Source organism: Gadus macrocephalus, chromosome 6 (genome assembly GCF_031168955.1).
Source record: "Gadus macrocephalus chromosome 6, ASM3116895v1".
NCBI lineage: Eukaryota > Metazoa > Chordata > Actinopteri > Gadiformes > Gadidae > Gadus > Gadus macrocephalus.
The window spans coordinates 5172898-5195397 of record NC_082387.1 but is presented as its reverse complement, the minus strand read 5'-3'; the positions used below and the strand labels follow the sequence as shown (position 1 = coordinate 5195397).

General features: G+C 47.3%; 1 protein-coding gene across 1 annotated transcript in view; it reads left to right on the top strand.

The window, feature by feature from the left end:
- Positions 1-22500, top strand: part of LOC132458758 (integrin alpha-8-like) — a 62760-nt gene that overhangs the window by 16040 nt on the left and 24220 nt on the right. The window contains 4 exon segments of the mRNA XM_060053055.1: positions 2685-2882; positions 15326-15383; positions 15648-15755; positions 22060-22115. Coding sequence (XP_059909038.1) covers positions 2685-2882; positions 15326-15383; positions 15648-15755; positions 22060-22115 — 420 coding nt within the window.

The window sequence follows — 22500 nt, the reverse complement described above, 5'->3', positions numbered from 1 at the left end:
CAATCAAAATGTGACCAGAGGAAAGGAAGAAATTTACCCAGAAAGACAGGACTCAGGAAGGGGGGCAGGTGAACAAAGTCAATGCTAAAGGACCACAGCGGAGTCAGAGTCCTCATGTTGAGCAGAGTGTGTGCAGCCCGATGGAGAGCAGAGTGGGAGGATGGATGTGTTAGTTCTAATGAGATATGAGCGATAAGCAGGACATGTGTGAGTGTTGACGTCTCTATCTTCCTCATCCATCCTCTGTGTGTGTCTGTGCACATATTGCCTGTGGTGGCATCTCCTCTCCCCTCTGTGGGCTGGTGTTTGTGACAGGACAGACTGTCTGTGTTTCCTTTGGTCTGAGGACATCCTATCAAAGGTACAGAGCCTAAAGCACATTGAGTCATCATGAACTACCAGGAAGTTCCTTTATGTGTGTAGTGATTGCGATGTGGGTGTGAGTTATTTTTAACCGTCCAGATGTGTCCCGTGATATAATCATCTGGATGTTTCTGTCCTGTAGCCCAGAGTTCATTCCTCTTCTCCCTGTTTTTAACGAAGAGAGGTTAACACAGGCACACACAGACACACACACACACACACACACACACACACACACACACACACACACACACACACACACACACACACACACACACACACACACACACACACACACACACACACTCACAAACAGACACACAGACACACACACAGACAGAGACAGAGACACGCACGCACACACACACACACACGCACACACAGTATGTGTGCACATCTGGCCAGCGCTGGCTCACAAACGCCTTAGGGAGTTGAGGACACTTAACCACTGAATCAATAGTATTAAGTGTATCAATACTAGATCTCTGTCAGACCTGGTCTATCAATCACAGACAGAGACAGAGGGGGGAGGGGTTAAATAACATGTAGAGGTGTTACGGATGAAGAGCACTGCATCTGTTCTGCATGTTTATAAGCTACACAGGGACTATGAGCAAGGGTAACAGTTGCCTCAAATGTTAAGTGCCTGACGTGTGTGTGTGTGTGTGTGTGTGTGTGTGTGTGTGTGTGTGTGTGTGTGTGTGTGTGTGTGTGTGTGTGTGTGTGTGTGTGTTTGTTTGTTTGTTTGTTTGTTTGTTTGTTCACATGTTTGTGTGAACACAATAGTACCCATGTCAGTGCTTAATCCAAGACAGAACCCCATCTCCTTCCTATAATAAGAGACAATTTATTCTCCTCATATCCACCCTCTTGAGAAAAGCGTTTCCAACAGCTCAGTGATAGTTATGTTCAATGACAGTTATTTCCCAGAGATAGAAGAGTTGGGCCTGAGAACTTAAGTCCATGTCATCCATGTGGTTTGGTCAGATTTTATGCCGTCACAAAGTTGCGGCATTTGTGTCAGCAGGATGTGCTGGGTGTCAGTGTCTGCATTGTATCTGGGAGTGGCGTCCATTAGAACTCCCAGTGGGTGTTCCCCGGGCACATCAAGTGTCTCTGGAGCCGCTTGGTCGCATGTTGTGTTAAGTAAAGCCCTTCAGCTGAGACATTCGGAAGACACAGCATTTCATTCATTGTGATTCTTCTTTGTATACATACAGGTACAAACACGCAAGCACATAAACGTTAAATATATGATTCCAAACACACCTACCATCTCACAAGCATGAACACACTTACAACCGCACAGGCTTGAATTCACATCCAAACACAAACACACACACACACACACAACCCTGGTATATATACAGTTCACTTGCATTCACACATGGTTGCATTTATCCTCTCCAACCCATAATCAGTTTTATGTGCAGCCAGTTGTTTGGGCTGCAGTCAAGAGCGAGAGGGTCTGGAGGACAAACAGGATGTCTAGAGGTGTGCGGACATTTCCAGCGCTGACTCGAGTTCATCACATGGTCCGCTCGCTAACTAAAATTTCCACTTATATTCTTCAAAATTCTTCTTTAAATAAAATAAAAAATAAAAAAATTAAAAAAAAGACATACGTGTGCTTGTGTGACGGTGTTCCCCTCCGAGACGTCTTGGCTGTAGGTCTGACCTCTTACCTTTGACCCTTCATGCCACTTCCTGTCATGGGGGGAAATTAAGCAGTCCACACACAGCCCTGCAAACCAGGTCAATGACTTCAGCAGAAATGGAGGGAGAGAGGAAAAAAAGAACGGAAAAAGAGTGAGAGGGGAAAACCTGAGTGAAAGGCAAGGAATGACACAAACTAAACAAAAAGTTAACGAGAGACATGACCAGACGAAGAGTCCCATAGAGAAAAGTAGAAGGCCCAGTCCTTTTAACAACTCTTCTTTCATCTCTTTCCCTACACCCCTCCCTCTCTCTCTCTCCATCCCTCTCCATCTCTGTTCCTCCTTTCTTCGCTGCCTCTCCCTCTCCCACTCTCCATCTCTCCCTCTCTCCCACTCTCTCCATCCTCTGTTTCCCCTCCTCCCTCTCTCTCCCTCTCCCAATCTTTCAATCTCTCTCTCCCTCTCCCTCTCTCCCACTCTATCATCCTGTTTCCCCTCCCTCCCTCTCTCCCACTCTATCTCTCCTCTCTCCCTCTCTCCTACTTTCTCCCTCTCCCTCTGTTTGCCCTCCCTCCCTCTCTACCACTCGCTCCCTCCCTCTCCCTAAGAGGGGCCCTTACCCCTGACTGATGTGTAAACCACGAGGTGTGTGTGTGCCCTCAGACGTGGCGGTGGGTTGTCCGTTCGGCGGGGACGACCGCGGTGGCCGTGTCCTGATCTTCAACGGCCGCAGAGACGTGGCTGCCCGGGGCCTGGCCCTGAGCCAGGAGCTGCGAGCGGCGGCGCCCGCGGCCGGGGGTCTGCCCGGGTACGGGTTCACCCTGAGAGGGGGCCATGACCTGGACAACAACCACTACCCTGGTAGGAACACATCTCCTGCACAGTGTGGTTCCTCCTTGTCTTCCAACACTCTCTAACTGTTGTGTGTTCAGAAAATATAATATAAAATAGATATCTTATAAAAGAAAGCAGGCCTATTTTCTCCCAAATGTCGGCGTGCTGTGGGCCCAGTGTATCTCCGCTGGCTCGGAGCAGCGAGGGGAGCCTGAAATTGGGGATTTCTTTCTCCACATTTTGTTTCATCTTTCTATCCTGCTTCTCCTTTCCCTCAATTTGCCATAATAACAGATTTCATCATTCCACAAACAGGATATCTTGGGAAATACACACACATGCATATTCAAGCCTATGTACACAACCACAAACACACAACACACACACACACACACAAACACTCAAACTGTATTGAGGATTACAGATTGGGTTGAAACCCAGGCCTCTCAGAGGAGGAAGCAATACAGAAGCTCATGGGTGGCACAGCTTTCAGACAACACACACACACTTACACACACAAGCACACACACGCAAACGTGCGTCGGACGTGCATGTTTTGTGTGTCGTTTATGGGCTGGTGGGCGGAAGTGGGACACTCGTGCAAATGGTGTGTCGTTAGCAGAGCAATAAAGCCAGGTGCTTCAAAACGACCAGAGGGTTGTTTGATCAACGTCATGTGAGGAGGAGCCTGGATCCGGGGAACTGTGGGGGCCCCGGGCCAACTGCTGCAGGCCCCTATCAATGCTAAACATTATTATTACTGCACACAGTAAAATAGAGGGCGGTTCAGCTAGAGCCAATCAACGACCAGAAGAGAGATGTAAGTGAGCAAAGCAGCTAGACTCCGTCAAGAGGGCAATCACTCCATCTGATCATTCATCATCGTCACATATGCTCTATTAGAAGTACTTTTAACCGTGGTGCCATTTTTTTATAGGAAGTATAACACAAGTACAGTCCCCTCCAAAAGTATTGGAACGGCAAGGCCAATTTCTTTGTTTTTGTTGTTCACTAAAGACATTTGGTTTTAAGATCACAAGATGAGTATGAGACAAGAATCCGGAATTTCAGCTTTTATTTGCTGGTATTTACATTTAGATGTATTAAAGGTGCCATGACATGCTATTTTATGGATGCTTTAATATAGGTATTAGTGGACCACTAACCCAGTATTCGAAGACGTTCCCGAAATTCAGCCTTGGTGCAGATTTCGAGCCAGTCGCACATTGAGCTTCCCCCAAATGCGCTGTTTTGGTGTCTGTAGCTATAATGCAAATGAGGAGGAGCGAGGCGGGCAAGGAGGAGGGTGGGGGTGTGGCCCTGAGCAGCTTGCAGCCACGGTACCATGCGCTCTGTTTCCAGTGGATGTGTCGCAATGGCGAGGCGCACACAGCCTTTAGCCGTGTTCTGTAAATATTCTAGAACATACGAGAGTCCTGGAGCTCTATATCTAAATAATATCATATACATAGATATCTATATCATATAATATATATTTTCACGGCCAAAAGCTGTGTGAGCCGATATTATGAATCTCAAACGACCGCGTTGGGTTCTCCGACGTTCCTGGTTCTTCCACGTCCACATCAATCTGAAATAGACTAAACCGCGACATGGAGGAGAAAAGGATTGTTGCCAGGCAGCGCTTAGGCACCTCCGCCTCCTGCAGCGCCGAGGCAGTGGTCCCTCGGCAGCGGTCCCTCGGCAGCGGGAAGCGGGGCTCAAGCGGGAGACATTCGCCGCCAACAATCCCTTTCTCCTCCATGTCGTGGTTCATGTTCTTGAGGGAGTCAAAGCCAAAGTTCCTTTCCCACAATTCATTCTCAACCATGGCTGAGATAACTCCCACTACGAGTCTCGTTGTAGAAATACCAGAGACGATCGAGAGTCCGACATGTTATGCGCCATAACACCAAAAGCAGAACGGTTATCCAACTAACAAGGAAGTGTACAACACTTGCGTTACAGTCCTGGAGCTCTATATCTAATCTGAAGTAGACTGAACCGTGTGCTGCTGGCTGCCCGCTGCCGGGCGGTGGTGCTTCGCGGCGGTGTTGCCTCGCAGCAACCGGCGGCATGTCGCAGTTCATGTACTTCAGGGACTTTGTCTGCCAATTTTTCTACGTAAATTGGCAGACAAAATGTTTCTGTATACTTAGGAATTCATTCTGCTTCTACCATCATCCGTTACTTTGTCAAGAAATATTAATGAGCCTGTTCCTGAAGCAGCCATGCACGCCCAAGCCATGACATTACCTGCTCCATGCTTCACAGATGAGCTTGTATGCTTCGGCTCAAGAGCAGTTCCTTTGTTTCGCCATACTTTGGCCTTCCTATCATTTTGGTAGAGATTAATCAGACCCTCCAGGTTTTCGCGATGTTGCGATTTGTAACTTCAACGCAAAATCAACCAATCACCGCGAATGGAGGGCGGTGTCGCAATTTTAACCCACACCGTAACTTTCCCGCAAATTTGACCAATCAGTGGCGTCGTCTTGAACTGACGTCGACAAACTACCTTCCGCCGTACATTGTGTGGTTTGTTTTCAGTAATAACTTATTTAACAAATGACATCAGGAAAATCGCAACTTTTATCGCAACTTTCACTTCCTCTCGCACTGTAATCGCAACTAAAACATTAAAAACAACGGAACTTTCATCGCAACTTTTTGGAAAAGCTCACGCAACATCAGGCATTTTAGGGTTTTTAGGGTCTGCCATGGAGCCTGGTCGGGCACATCCCGAACAAACTACGTGGCACCCCCCCTCTCTTCATCCCATGGGCCCACCACCTGTGGGAAGACCCGTTGGGGTCGGGTGTGCAGCCACATGGGTGGCAGCGAAGGTCAGGGGTCTCGACGGACCAGACCCGGGCGGCAGAAGCTGGCTCTGGGGACGTGGAACTTCACCTCGCTGTGGGGAAAGGAACCGGAGCTTGTGAGGGAGGTGGAGCGCTATCAGTTAGATCTGGTGGGGCTTACCTCCACGCACAGTCTCAGCTCTGGTACCGTGGTCCTGGATAGGGGTTGGACTCTATTCTTCTCCGGAGTTGCAGAGGGCGTGAGGCGCCGGGCGGGTGTGGGGATACTCATAAATCCCCGGCTGAGCGCCGCGGTGTTGGAGTTTACCCTGGTAGACGAGAGGGTCGCCTCCCTACGCCTAAGGGTTGTAGGGGGGAAAACTCTGACTGTTGTTTGTGCGTATGCACCAAACAGCAGTTCATAGTACTCGGCCTTCTTGGAGACCCTGAATGGAGTCCTGTATGGGGCTCCAGTAGGGACTCCGTAGTTCTGCTGGGAGACTTCAACGCCCACGTGGGCGTTGAAGTCTCTGTGAGGGTACGATGGAGCATGAGATTGGCCGGAGAATCGGAGCAGCGGGGGCGGTATTGCGTTTGCTTTACCGCACCGTTGTTACGAAAAGAGAGCTGAGCCGCAAGGCAAAGCTCTCGATCTACCGGTCGATCTTCGTTCCTGTCCTCACCTATGGTCATGAGGGTTGGGTGATGACCGAAAGGACGAGATCACGGGTACAGGCGGCCGAGATGAGTTTTCTCAGAAGGGTGGCTGGCGTCTCCCTTGGGGTTAGGGTGAGAAGCTCAGCCATCCGTGAGGAACTCGGATTAGAGCCGCTGCTCCTTTACTTATAAAGGAGTCAGCTGAGGTGGTTCGGGCATCTGGTAAGGATGCCCACTGGGCGCCTCCCTTGGGAGGTGTTTCAGGCACGTCCAGTGGGGAGGAGACCTCGGGGAAGACCCAGGACTAGGTGGAGAGATTATATCTCAACACTGGCCTGGGAACGCCTCGGGATCCCCCAGTCAGAGCTGGTCAATGTGGCCCGGGAAAGGGAAGTCTGGGGTCCCTGCTTGAGCTGCTCCCCCCGCGACCCGACCCCGGATAAGCGGATGAAGATGAGATGAGATGAGGAAAATCGCAACTTTTATTGCAACTTTCACTTCCTCTCGCACTGTAATCGCAACTAAAACATTAAAAACACCAGAACTTTCATCGCAACTTTTTGGAAAAGCTCACACAACATCAGGCATTTCAGGCCGCAACAATCTCATCCTGGAGGGACTGATTAATCTTGGTCTCATCAGTCCATAAGAAGCTTTTTGGCTCATCTCTGTAAAATTCATTGCAAATTCCAATCTGGCCTTCAGATTCTTACTGCTGATGAGTGGTTTGCATCTTGTGGTATGGCCTCTATATTTATTCTCTCGGAGTCTTACAGTACAGTACAGTACAGACCAGCACCACCCATCGCAGGGAGAGGTTGTCCCTCTCACAAGGCGCAGAACGCAGTGCTGGTTGGCCGTCGGCTGTAGTCTCTGCGGCGTGTTCAAGTGCAACTTTGTGGCCAAGACACGGTCTTCACCGCGGCTAGTTGTGAGATATTGGTTTGGTGTGTCAGGGCTTTAAGGTGAGGGTCATAGCCTGACGCAGCTTGCAAACTGCACCGTCCGTCAACAGATGACGGAAGGCGTGGCTGACGGATGGGTGATTAGTCTTTACATTACGTGCTTTCCCGGGTCGTTCCACAAAGGTGATTTTCATTGGTCAGAGGCCGAGTAGTGTCACAGTGCATAAATTTGTAGGGATGCACCGATCGTGAAATTCTGGGCCGATACGATGTTTGAAATAACAATTTGGCCGATACTGATGTTTTATTCCCCCTTTTGTGCCAGGGAAACAAACCCTTACCCCCCACACACGCACGCACGCAGACACGCACCTCGTATACACGCACACAGAATGACACAGGGAGAGGCTTTTATGATTTGTATGAAATCATTCTGTTTATTTCAAAAACTGCGCCAACATTCAACATCAAAATTATTTCAACGTGGGCTTAGGCAGATAGGCCTACATGCGCCGAAAACAGATCACTATTTATTTTACTGAACACAGCCTGCATGACGGAGAACTAGACAGGTCTTTAGCATAATGGAAACTATGGCCAATTTTTTTTTCTTCTTACAATTTATTTGTTACCAGCATTCGTAGAGTTGATCAGCTGAGAAGGCTGTGTCTCAACTCAGGGGACGCATCCTTCGAAGGGTGCATTCGAAGGGCGATTGCATCACTGCGACGCATCAAGGCTGTCCCATTTCGAAGGCTCCTTCAAATGCGGCCGACAAATGCAATATCATCCCACTGCAAAAACAAATGGGCGTTCTCGTGTGGTGGGGGTTCCCGTTTACGCAGACTGGAACGCCCCCTTCTTATTCTTCGTCGTCTTTCTCGCTGAACTGGATTAAAAGGTCAAAGTGTACTACTCAAAAACCATGTAAATAGTGTTATAAATGAACTTCCAAAGCTTTTCAAATCTTATTTGGAAAATAACTTCACATGGTGTGTCTTTTTACAATTTATTCATTACCAGCATTCGTAGTGTTGATCAGCAGTGAAATAGTCCGCCAAAGACGTTGACGTCGCTTAGCAACCGAAGACGCTGGTGTTGACAAGTTACCGGGCGGACTACTACCCATGCGAGTGAACGGAGCGTTCCACAGCATTGAGAAGACCCGTGTAATAAAGGCCTATAATATTTTTGTTTGTGGCATAGATTTCTCCTCAGATTGGGCCAATAAAGCAATGATAACAAAAACAAAAAATACACAAACGCTCGATCAAAGGCCCGGCCCAACCCGGCTCAAGTAAATTGGTGGGAAATATCGGCGGGCCGGGTCGGGTCAATCAAAAACCAACGTTAGCCAAGTGGGGGCTCCATGATTGCTAAATCTAATGAGAGAGGTAAAATTGCCATTAAGGAAGGAAAGCATAGTATGCCTTGCGACTGTGCTTCGCAGTATGCCTTGCGAAACCCAGTATGCCTTTCGAAACACCTCGTGATTGGTCGATGAAACGCTACCAGGAACGCCTAAAGGGCGTTCTTGTGTCATGACGGAAACGCCCAAGCCTGCAGATGGACCCTTCTCGACAAATGCAGTAGCCTGGCAAGCCAGACCCATATCGGAAAGATATTGGGTCTGGTCTCGTACGGTGGCAGTGTGGGCGGGATAAACGGTTGTCTTTCAAGTTCCCTCTGCACGCAATAGGATAGCGCTACAACCAATCAAGGCAACGAAGAAGGTGACGTAGTCAGAGCGACGGAAATTTCCATGGGGAAGTGTTGCGAATGGTGGATTGAGAGAATGGAGACCAACGACGAAACTTTTACCGTATCCGGTCGGCAAAACTCAGAATACATCTTTCTTTTCCAGGAAAGACTTCAGTGCAGTTCTTTGTTAATTTCTCAAAGAAAATGATAACTTCAAGTCTTGAAGAGTCGCGGCCAAAGCCGAGTCGAAAGACAGCTGTTCGCCAGCAGCAGCAGCCATTATTGTTTACCTTTAACACGGAACCGTCGCAGCTCGGTCGTCAATCGGCTCGATACCGCCCCTCACGATCTGATTGGCCTGTCCAATTTTCTGTTTCTAGCAGCGAAAAACGACGCAGAAGGCTAGACATCCCTGGCTGCCAATTAAATTTGCTGCCGCTAGGGGCGTCTAGATTTCTAGGCTACAAATGCAGCCTTCTTTTCCCGGATTTGAAGGATACACCGGATGTATCCTTCACGGCCCAACGTATCCCAAGATTCATTGCACGTTGGAATTTTTTTCCGAAATGGCGTCAGAGAGAGCGGAAGCGGCAGTTGTAGTAAATTACATATTCAATGACAAAACTATTAAAAGAAAGTTTTAAACTATATTAGTTATTAGTACTAGACTATTTTAAATTTGTAACTTTATTGTCAAAGTTCAATTTCATTAACACGAGACATATAACGTTAAACTAATTAACGTTATATTTTATATAAGTATTATATAACTGAATCTGAATCAGAATCAGAAAACTTAATTCCCCCGGGGGGAAATTGTTCCGTTCCAGGTGCTCCGTACAAATAGAAATTACAAGCATAGAAGTTAAGATTATAAAAAAAAGGAAATTATAAATAAAACTAGAACTGCAAGCAGTTATGCAGGGGTCCAAGAAATGTGCATTTCGCCGGCACAACGCGAAGCATGTGTTCGAAACAAATGGGCACGACGTGTGCCAAAAGATGCAGCTGACTCCAGTGAATATGTGTGTATAAGGTTTTGAATGTGGGAGGTTCGGTGTGGGAGTTATAGCCCCAAACGCGTATTCCTTGGTATAGCGCCACCTAGTGGCCGGCATGTCTGGATTTTGTCGTCTGCCTAGAACTCAGGGACCTGGATCTAGTCATGCAATTGGCGTGTCTGCACCATTTACGGTTTGGGCTGTGGGCACACTTTTAGGTGCTGGAATAATAATAAAAAAAATTCTTACAAAAACAATAGGGATCCAACCTGTTGGCTTGGACCCCTAATAAAATAAAAATAAGAAAAGGACATCTCTTAGTGGGTTAGATAAAACTGCGCCATTTCTCCTCCGCTGTCCGGTTTGAACCGCAGCTGTCAGGGTTGCTAGGTGACAGGAGTGGCGCGTCATCACGCAAGGTAAAGGGTGTTAACGGCTTGTTACGCAATCTTGAAATGCTCCGTAGGGCAGACCGTCTCATTAAAAAACGTTAGCTCGGCCTTCGGTCCGGCCTTCACGGTCTACGAAGGCCACACCTTCATAGACCGCGTCCTTCGAAGGATGCGTCCCCTAGCAACCGAGGACGCCTAGCAACCGAGGATGCTTGCGTAGTGATGCGACCGAAAAAACAAAAAGTGCATTGTGTGGTTTGTCTACAAATAAAAGTGAAAGAAATTGTCGGTCGTGTGGGAGTATTTCACTGTCTCGGAGAAAGATCAGCGATATGCAGTTTGTAAGACATGTTCCAGTGACATTTCAAGAGGAGGAAGCATTAAACATCGGCCACTGCCATTGGTGAATGTCATCTTATTTTCCGATAGGCCGATAGCAGTCAACTACGCGAATATCGGCCGTTACCGATGTTCGTACGATACACAGGTGCATCCCTATACATTTGAAACCACGTTCTGATTGGATGAAGGATCCGTTGCTGCCTGAAAAGTTAAAAAAATGTCAACTTCTTGACGGAGCCGACGGATCCAACAGAACGGATGGATCCACAATGCATTGGGGCTCCGCCCATTTCAAAGTCAATGGGATCCGTCAACAGACGGATGCAGTGTGCAAGGGCTGTGATACCTTGTTCACACTACATGCATCCATCGACGGATGACCGAGGGCGTGTCTGACGTATAGGGGACTAGTCTCTGTAGACGGACACTGCAGCCAATCAAATCGATTCCCGCTACAATGGTGATATGTGGAAATACAAAAGATGACACAAACAACAGGTGGCTAAAAAACAATCCTATAATTTTACATTTCTTTAAAAAATATATAAAGGCCAGATTTTTCCTGCTTCTTCCTGCTTGTTATTGCAAAATGGATCCTGGAAACGCGTGGAGTGTATTTGCATAACCGCGATCTGATTGTCCATCGGATCCGGCGCTGCCTGAAAGGTGAACATTTCTCAACTTTTTGACGCAGGCCACGGAACCAAATGGACGGACGGACCCACAATGCAGTTCGCGAGCGCCCCATGCGAAGTCAATGAGATCCGTCGACGGACGGAGGTAATGTGAACAAGCCCTGATTGCCCACTGCATCCGTCAACGGAAGGATCCCATTGACTTTGAATGGGGTGGAGACGCAATGCATTGTGGATCCATCCATTCCGTTGGATCCGTTGGCTCCGTCAAGAAAGTAGAAAAATTGTCAACTTTTCTGGCAGCGACGGATATGTCATCCAATCAGATCGCGTATGCTCTGGCTTGACTGACGTATGCCTCTGCAAAGACTACTCCCCAATCCGTCAGCCACGCCTTCCATCATAAATTGACGGACGGTGCAGTGGTTAGACGGCGTGAGGGTGTAGACTAGGGTCACTGCTTGGGTCGAAGGTTAGAGGCTGTTGACATTTAACATTGACCAGCTACAATCTTGCTAAAGTAGTGGGGTAGGGATGGGTTTAAGAGGCTATTTGGAAGGTCATTTAGAGCCTCATTAGACAGGTAAGTAGGTTTGACTTCTCTTTATGGTCTACTTTTGATTTTTTTTTAGTTAGTCTCAAAGTAAAACATAAAACTCCTTCCAAATAGTCACTGTTAGCCTGTTAAGGCCTGTGATTAATCTTGAAACCATAACATTTATTTTATATGCAAATGGCCACACTTTCGACTTTGTCGCACTGAGGCCCGTCATAAGGCAGTTCTTTGCATGTCGCTGCAAGATGCACAAGTTCCGCACGGACGTCACAAACTGTGGGACCACACCAACGTGAGGGCCACTGAAACGGTGACTATAATGAAGGATGTGCGATTCATGAACGATTATTATTATTATTTTTATTTTTTTTGCAATCTGGTACGTACGATTAGTATCTGCTAGTGGATCGTTCATCTCGTTCTGAGGTTCTTCGATTTGCACAGAGGAACGATCGAAAGGATTCATCCATTTGATGGACAAACAAAGTTTTAAAGGAAATAAGCCATCTCCTTAGAAAAAAATTCCCAGCAGACTGCTCTGTAGCGTTTAGTGGCTCACCAAAGACAGAGCTCAGACGTGTGTCCAACTGGTTCAACCTTTAGCCATCATCATTCACATTTAGCAGACGCTTTTGGTCCAAATCAACTTTAAACCATTCATGAAAAATCAAAATCACACACCGACAGTGACAACCATGCAAGCCTCCGCTAGGAGGAGCTGGGGATCAAACTTGCAACCTTCTGGTTACAAGTCAACCCGCTCTACCTCCTGAGCTGCTGCCGGCCCCATAATCGAGCGTAAGTGACTGGTGGTGTTCCCCCATTTAGCACAGTCTCCTGGTTGGAAGGAGAAGCAGCCTGTCAGCCTGGGCTGACAGGCTGTAGGTTGTAGGTCATGTTTTCACAACCCAGGACAGACACAGCACAAACCAGAAGAGATCGGTTTCCAAGCTTACTCCCTACAGTACCTATAACACGAAGCCCTCCAATTAGCATGCAGTGTGTGTGCGTTTTCTATGTGTGTTCTGCACACACACACAAAGGAATCTCAGATCAACAGTGGCAGGTTCACCTCCCTTTGTGTAAGGAAATGGGATTGACTTGGAAAGGAAGGGAGCCCGTTATTTGATTTACCACTAGGTGAGCCTTGTGCACACACAAGCGCACTCACACACACTTAACCCTAAAGGTGCACTCCCCCCGGTTTCCCCGAGAAAACAAAGACTAAAAGACAGCTAATATATAGGAAACACACACACACACACCGCACCACACACACACACGCCTTCAGCGGGGCTGGAGTTGGATATCTCGAGCTTCTTCATGCCAGTGGTGGGATGGACAGTGGAATTTCCAATATAAGAGCATAGCAAGAGATCTTTTGGCTGGAAGAAACAAATTCTTTGAAAAGCTGACCTCTATATTCCCTGTGGCACTTCTTTCTCTCTCTCTCTCTCTCTCTCTCTCTCTCTCTCTCTCTCTCTCTCTCTCTCTCTCTCTCTCTCTCTCTCTCTCTCTCTCTCTCTCTCTCTCTCTCTCTCTCTCTCTCTCTCTCTCTCTCTCTCTCTCTCTCTCTCTCTCTCTCTCTCTCTCTCTCTCTCTCTCTCTCTCTCTCCCTCTAACAACCCTCCCCGGTGCCTCTTCCTTGTAGAAGCTTACCTAGGCCCTGATGGGTTTCACAGATCGCCTGCGCTGTCCAGGCCAGGAGTAGTTTCCCTCCTCTGGTCTCTCATACCTTTCCCTCCCTCACCGCACCACACGCACATGCACACACACACATTCACACACACACACACAAACACACACACACCCTGGCACACATGCATGTACGCACGCAGAAACGCACAGATACAAACATACACACACACATGCATAACCACGCAGACACGGACACTCAAGGGAGAGAGGGGACATGGTCTTTAGGTTGTGGTTTCAGAGAGACTGAGTGACTGCAGCCCACGCCAGAAAACAGATGTGACTCTCTTAGATTGAATTATCCCTCCTCCACACACACACACACACACACACACACAAACACAGGACAGGAGGGAGCCACATGAACACCAATGAGATAGGAGAGCCCCGGTACTCCATGTTTGCTCGTTTAAATGTTGAAGTATGTGGTTCTTGAGTTATCCTGCTTTAAAGGCCTTGACACACCAAAGCGATGTCAAAGATCAAGCCGCTAAGTAGGCCGACCTCGCCTGTATCTTGGCCCACAACATGGAGCTGTGAACAAACTGCTTAGACTATCGGAAATTACTCTCCCTACCAACAGGTGGTGAGTGGAGGACAGAGAACTACTGATGTACAAACCTCTGTTATAACGCCTACATCTCAACAAACCACTTAGAATGGGTTTGTAATAAAAACACTTATTTTAGAGAATATGTCTGATAAAAAGCTGAATGGCGAATCAGAGTGATTTCTCTCAGCGACTGCCGGTTCAACACGCTCAATGTTGGGGACTCTACAGCAACTAAGGCCCCGGTGTGAGAGAGCACAGAGCAGTGTTCGCTTCGTCGGTTAAGCGGCATCTGGCATAGAGGGCTTGTATCCATTAAGTCTCTCTCTAGTTTCACATTGTTTTGATCAGCATTGCATAAGTGTGTGTGTGTGTGTGTGTGTGTTGTGTGTGTGTGTGTGTGTGTGTGTGTGTGTGTGTGTGTGTGTGTGTGTGTGTGTGTGTGGGTGTGTGTGTGTGTGTGTGTGTGTGTGTGTGTGTGTGTGTGTGTGTGTGTGTGTGTGTGTCTGTGTGTGTGTGTGTGTCTGTGTGTGTGTGTGTGTGTGTGTGTTCTGGTGGTATGTGTCCCCTCGCCGCCACAACTATTAAAGAGCGGCTCTATTTTTTAACAGGGAGGCCAATTATGGCTGTGATATCAAACCCCAGGAAAACCAATGAAATCTCCTCATAAGAGATCTGTTGTCGTTCACAAGGAAGACATTAAATACGGATGCTACGTAGACTGTAGCAGAGGTCCATTGTTATTTAGTCTGATGCGATCGGACCACTGATTGGTCTAATTCCACAGGAATGCACTCTGGGTTCTCTCACTCCGCAATCGACAAGCATGAGCACACCAATGCTAACACATACAGTCACACACCCACACATGCACACACACGTAGGGTAATGAACCAACTAGTGGATGGTCATATGCTGAGTCATAATAACATATTGCAGTGTGTATCGCAGTGTGTTTGTGTGTGTGTGCCACATGCACATCCGTGGTAAACGTGAGAGGTCTGTATTTGATGAAGATTGCTGAAAGCCTTGGAATCAGTACCATCTGTTGCATTCTTTGCAGCTCACTATTTACCATCTCTCCTCTCTTTGTGTCTCCCATCTCTCTCTCTCTCTCTCTCTCTCTCTCTCTCTCTCTCTCTCTCTCTCTCTCTCTCTCTCTCCTCTCTCTCTCTCTCTCTCTCTCTCTTTCTATCACTCTCTCTCTCTCTTTATCTGTCCCTATCTCTAACCAGACATGATAGTTGGGGCGTTCGGAGTGGGGGAGATTTCCGTTTACAGGATAAGAATTGAGTTCCTTCAGCGACATACAACACCAACGCATCTCATAAAATGATTCTATAATGCCACCTTGATTGTGGTCAGAGCAACATTTACACAGGCAAAATATCAACCCGATCCAAACGCATTCTCTTCTTAACGAGTATGTGTGTGTTTAAATGTGTGTGTGTGTGTGTGTGTGTGTGTGTGTGTGTGTGTGTGTGTGTGTGTGTGTGTGTGTGTGTGTGTGTGTGTGTGTGTGTGTGTGTGTGTGTGTGTGTGTGTGTGTGTGTGCAGAGCCCGTGCCGTGGTGTCTGTAGATGCTTGGATGGTCCTGACGCCCAAGATCCTAACGCTGACGACCGACAGTGTGGTTCTACCTGACACCGACTTCATGGTCACCTGGTTAGTAAACCCTCTGGCTCACCTTTACACTCAGTCCTGGACAGCAGGAAACATACTCATCACCACACATCTCTAAACCTGTTCCTACAGCTTGAAGCAGGATGAAACGCTAGACAAGCTTTTATAGCTGAAAATCATGCTCATTAGTGTGTCGTTATAGAACAAAGCCATCCTGGTGTTCTGTTCTCCTTTAACTGTGATGAGGGAGTAGTTCGTGATTGATTCGATTAGTACCTGCAGAGGGAAGGAGGCGGAGGGAGGGAGGGAGAGCAAGTTGCTTTAACCTAGTAATGCCTGGCTTTCCCATCCTTTCCAAGTCTATTCCATTCCATGTGCCTGCCCTTTTGGTGTGTTCCTCAATTCTCGGACGCCAGACTTCTGAGTCAAAAGTCGAAGATCTCCAGCTTTCTTGCGGCATTTCCTCAGAGACACTCCCCCTTTTTGTCTTCATCTTTCGGAATCTGAGAGTAGATCGAGAGCAGTGATGACGCTCTCAAAAAAATGGCGGCGCCCGTGAAGAGATTTATGTTCTTTGTATTTGTACCACGTTGGTCATTTTAATGTTGATTTAAATGCTCTTACACACTTGATTACATTGGTACTTTATTCCGGTCACCAATTTATACATTGCATGGTCTTGCATCATTTGTTGATTGTCATTTGTTAATTAGTTGGAAAAAACATATTGAAAATACAAAAATAGACACAATCACACAACCACACAAACTGAATTAAGAAATAAGAATGAATTAAGAGACACCATATACCAGTTGTATCCACATTCAAACAACCACACACAGGGACATCACCAACATGCTCAGTGGACAGAGCAACACATTGTTGAAATAGTTCTCACAAGCGCTAGTGGCAGTGAAAACCTTTGCAGGTACTGGTGAAGTATGGCAGACATTAGATGATGATGGGTGTGTTAGCATGTGTGGTGTGTGTGTGTTGTGTGTGTGTGTGTGTGTGTGTGTGTGTGTGTGTGTGTGTGTGTGTGTGTGTGTGTGTGTGTGTGTGTGTGTGTGTCAAGTGCATGCGTGTGTGTGGTGTGTGTGTGTGTGTGTTGTGTGTGTGTGTGTGTGTGTGTGTGTGTGTGTGTGTGTGTGTGTGTCAGTGCATGCGTGTGTGCGTGTGTGATAATAATGAGGTGCACTACGAGTCTGATATTTCACTGCTGTCCATCCAAAACGTACAGAAGTCGGACAAACCTTTCCGAGTTAATTTTCTAATATTGTGCAGTTAATTCTATGCAAGCATGAAGTTACTATGATATTATTATGTTGCTGTGGGAAGCAGCTCAGCGGAGAGTGGAGGAGAGTTACACGGCTGGTCAGGGCCTCTGGTCTCCTACTGCTTCACCACAATCTGCTGTGGTCCACCATAGTTGAATGGGGCACAGCCAGACCTGGTACCGAAGAAACATGGGATAACACTGTTTGGGTTGTGTGTGTGTGTGTGTGTGTGTGTGTGTGTGTGTGTGTGTGTGTGTGTGTGTGTGTGTGTGTGTGTGTGTGTGTGTGTGTGTGTGTGTGTGTGTGTGTGTGTGCATGTCATTGTGTGTGTGTGTGTGTGTGGTGTGTGCGCCGTGCGTGCGTGTGCGTGTGTGTGTGTGTGTGTTGTGTATGTTTGTGTGGTTGTGTGTGTCCTTTATGTGTGTGTGTGTGTGTGTCCTTATGTGTGCTTGTGTGTCCTTATGTGTGTGTGTCATTGTGTGTGTGTCATTGTGTGTGTGTCATTGTGTGTGTGTGTGTGTGTGTGTGTGTGTGTGGTGTGTGTGTGTGTGTGTGTGTGTGTGTGTGTGGTGTGTGTGTGTGTTCTTCTGTGTGTGTGTGTGTGTTCTTCTGTGGTGTGTGTGTGTGTGTGTGTGTGTGTGTGTGTGTGTGTGTGTGTGTGTCCTTATGTGTGCGTGTGTGTGTGTGTCCTTATGTGTGTGCGTGTGTGTGTGTGTGTGTGTGTGTGTGTGTGCGCGTGTGTTGTGTGTGTGTGTGTGTGTGTGTGTGTGTGTGTGTGTGTGTGTGTGTGTGTGTGTGTGTGTGTGTGTGTGTGTGTGTGTGTTGGCAGGCTCTGAGAGGGAGTAGTGTTTTTGGATTGTTAGACTAAACTGAAGTTGTGGAACTCCTTACAAATAAAACCTACCTTATTCAAGTAAAACCTACCTTTTTCAAATAAACCCCCCGTTTTATGGAGAGGGTATGAAATCAAAATATAGTTAAAATGCAAAATATGGAACACAAACACACACAGATAGACAGCACAAATAAACTCACATACACATTTCACAGACTCAGAGACGGATACTAAGTGAACCACAGCTGCAGCATTAATGGCCGTCCGGAGTTGTCTTGAGTTTCTTAAGTGTTTCCTGCAGCTGATGGCCTTGGTCAGTTCAGTTGTTTTCCCAGTGGTGTCTGAGAGAGTGAGAGAGAGAGAGAGAGGAGAGAGAGAGAGAGAGAGAGAGAGAGAGAGGAGAGAGAGAGAGAGAGAGAGAGAGAGAGGAGAGAGAGAGAGAGAGAGAGAGAGAGAGAGAGAGAGAGAGAGAGAGAGAGAGAGAGAGAGAGAGAGAGAGAGAGAGAGAGAGAGAGAGAGAGAGAGAGAGAGAGAGAGGCAATGGACCAGAGTCTCAGTTTTGTCACAGAATGGACAGTTCTCGGACACCGTGGGGTTGATTTTTGCAATGAAACTATTCACAGCCAGAGCCCTCTGCAGGATCCTCCACAGCAGGTCTCCTGTTCTCTTGTTTAGTGGAGGCTTGTAAAGAGACTCCACACTGACACACAGCCCTGCAGCCTCTCCTTCCACACCGTGTCCCTCCTATTGCTCAGCTTGTGTTTGTGTGTAGCCACCAAACAGTACTTATATATACTTTTCTGTGAAAGTAACTGTAACTCCATCCTGGACTTGGAAAGGCCCATGGGTTTCACCAGTCCGGTCATGTCCACCGACAGTCCGAACTCTGGAAACGGATTGCCTTTGTCTGGTACATCCGCCCCACTGAAGTAGTCCCGCAGCATCTCTCGTTCCTCACTGGTCAGTCTGCTAATCCATTGGTTCATGATGTCTCTGGTGTGCCGGCTGGACCTCAGACCCAGGAGAGAAGCCACAGCCTCAGTGGTGTGGAGCCCGGGCCCTGCCACGTCAACCATCTGCCTCAGCTTGATCACCCCAGTGGAGCGCAGGTGCTGGGTGAGGCCAGGGCTGCTGCCATCTTGCACATCCAGCCGAGCCCCGCACACCAGGGGCTCCTCCAGGAGCCAGAACAGAGACGCTGCGGGAGTCTGTCCCATTTAAAAAGGGTCCATGCTTTGAAAACACCATGATAAAAAGGAGGCAACTTAGACACACGAAAAAAACCCGCAATTCAATAAAAACAAAGATTTGTCTAAAAAGAGGCCCGCTATCTTCTTTAAAATGATGCCTGTTACCTGCCTTCAGACGACATCATCATGCCCCAAGAGGTACCGTGGATAAACTGCAGCCTGAAAGCCCCCGCTCTGCTCCCCAGGTGCAACCTAACCCAGAAAATCACGACTGCTCCATTCATCCGGGCTGCGGACATAATGCTGCTATACCCGACCACCTCTCCTACTGCCAATCCGCAGTCCTCAACCGACCACATAGGAAAGGCGGGGAGATCTTGAAGCCGTGCATTCGGCTCAGAACGCCGAACGCCACCATGCTTCAGGCGCACCGACCAGCGGCTGCTTGTCGATCGCAAATAACACCCAAAGAAACGAAGAAAAAAGTTATGAGAAAAGCATACAATATCGCTCTCACACGCGCTCCGCAAACTCACTCCTTCCGACGTAGAGAGAGAGAGAGAGACAGAGAGAGAGAGAGATAGAGAGGGGGGGGGGGGGGGGGAGGGGTGAGAGAAGTTAATTACTTGTTTTGGACAATATTGTGTTTGTTTGCTTGTTTGTATGTGTTTGCAGATGTGTTTGCGATTGTTTATGCATAGGCAGCATGTGACACAGGGCTGCTAAGGTGCCCGTCCATTTGTAGGATAATAATTTACAGTAATGACTAAGGAACAGAGAAGTTGTAAGAGAGATGTGGGTCATTTCTGTGCTGAACGTAAGATGGACACGCACACACGCACACTCAGATACAGTTCTTATTATAGGCCCACATGATTGCACACATGAATTAGAACTCCCTAACACCATCCAACACACACACAAACACACACACACGCACTAACGCACACAATCACAGAAACACACACGTACACACACATTGACTTACAGACAAACACATCCCTCCAAGCTGGAGGGTTGTTTGTCTCAGGGGGAACATTAGGAGGACTAAGTTGTGGATCTCCATCTCAACACACAGTTACACCCATGCATTAGACAGGTACATTAGTAAGAACACAATAAACGCACAGGCACTGGCCAACCCGAACTCAGGCTTATCTTTATTGCGTCAGCTAATGGCTGCTCTAATGATCAACACAATGACTTCCACAACAAGCATAGAAAATGAGTATGTCACGCAAACATTTCATTGCACATCCTGTATGAGTATGTGACAAATTAAAACCTTTGAATCTTGAATCTGGGGTCAGGGGATCTGCTGCTGGGGCCCAACAGGGCTGACTGAGTCTGCTGCTGGGGCAGAGCAGTGATGGGAACTCCTACAACAAGGTCCATTAGATCTCAAAAAGTTTGTTGCAGGTCTCGCTGCTCGCTTCGGGTTCTCACACTTTTCTGTTGCCGATGGCGACATGTGATAACATGTGTTGGAATCCGGCACAACGAGGGGATGTATATAGAACTGTGTTGCAGTCGCCCGTGTCCCTGGCTCCACTTGGGGGGCTTTTTCAATTGCCCTGGGAGTATATTAATTACTGATGAATTGCCTTGCTCATTAACCCAATTATATAGGCAATCGTGATGTTATTCGGGGAGTGGTCACCCATAAGTCATGACCGTTTAACTATGGGCAGTTAACTATACTCAGGTTCTACCATGATGTGTTAATTTAAGCATAGCTGGACAAAGTAACAATTAGCCTCTTCCTGCTGTGTAAGTTTAAGGCTCCATAGGTTTTACAGGAGGTTAGGGATTAAATGATCTGTGGTGTATTCAAATTCAGTTAGATTCAGTTATTAGCCTGAGCACATCATTGCTAACGTTTAGCTTTGACGTTAGCGTTGAGGGGTGAGCCGAGATATCTGTAAACTGCTGCAGTCGCAGATTTAGACGAGTTGTTTACCTCCAAATCCATCATTGTTCTTCCAGAATGGGGGTTTGCTGGCTTAGCATTAGCTTTCCTTAGCTGCTTTAATTGACCTTCAGAGTTACAGCAAATACAGTAGTTCAGTTCATGTGAGGGGAATAACCTCTTCCAGACAATACACAGATTTAGGATAGTGCCGAAAAAAGTGCAGAAGATCTGTGTGTTTATAGACAAGGTACAATCTTGTTGCGCTGATACTGGCATTCATTTTGAATGAGTGACTATTCAGAAAACCTTGAAATTCTTTAGAAAGTAATTAAAAGTGTATTACACATGACCAGGAGCTAGGCTTCTGTAACCAGTCAATGAAACGGAAAGAAAATGGTTACCAAGCAAACTCCCCGCTGGACGCACAATGATGACTTTGAGATGACTTTTGAAACAACTCTGGGCAAACAACTCTGGGTAAGACAGGCAAGGGCCAATTGACAGCTATCCGGAGTATATATTTGGATTAAGAATTCCTCACTTTGCTCGTTTGCAGTCTAACCATAATCTATTAACTGTGATGGGCAAACAATGAATGAGCGCGTTTCAGCATGACCCAATCTATTCTTGAATGATCAACTAATATCCTGGTACAGTGTTTCCTGCCCTTATGTCAGAGTTAACCAGGAACAACGTCATATTACAAATGTTAATACACTGAAAGCTGTTTCACCTCAAGTCACAAAAAAGTCCTCCATACCTGCTCATGCTAGAAGTGGGGTGGGATTAAAGAAGTGGGGTGGGATTGAACAAGTCTTTACTTCTTCCCACCCCTTTTCAAATATGTTGTAGCATCTTTTTATATAGAGTGCTTGGCGGCATTATCAGTGCAGGAGTCACTAGGGCTGACTCCTGTTGATGCATTATTATTGTTGTTTTGTTGTTGCATATTTGAAATAAATCATTCATTCATTCATTCATTCATACTCACTGTCTTTGTCCATGTCTCTTCCCTCTGCCACTTCTGTCTTCTCTCTCTCTCTCTCTCTCTCTCTCTCTCTCTCTCTCTCTCTCTCTCTCTCTCTCTCTCTCTCTCTGTCTCTCTCTCTCTCTCTTTCTCTTTCTCTCTCAGCCTTAAGGTGAAGGTGTGTGCGGCTGTGAGTGGCGTTGGGATCCCTGACTCCGTGGGTAAGGAGGCTGTGACCTCACGGTGGGGGGAAGAGGGTTAAGGAGAGCAGGCAGGATGGGGGGCCGGTCTGGCAGTGAGTCAGGCTGAATCCTAGCAGATACAGATAGTCCCATTCGACGAATCAAGCGTTGCTTCCAGTAACTATTAACCCAACAGCATGGTCTCACAGGAATCCGTGAAATGACTACGGTCGGACGCTTAACTCGAAATCCGTGGCCACATCACGGAAACACGCCGATATCCGTGTGTGAGCCACGGAATAACAGTGTCATTTACTTGCATCGGAGCAAATTCCGTGGCCACATCACGGACAATTGAAGTGATTCCGTCAGACCACCGCGGATTTTGAGTTAAGCCCCCGCTGTGGTCAAATGTGGCACACAC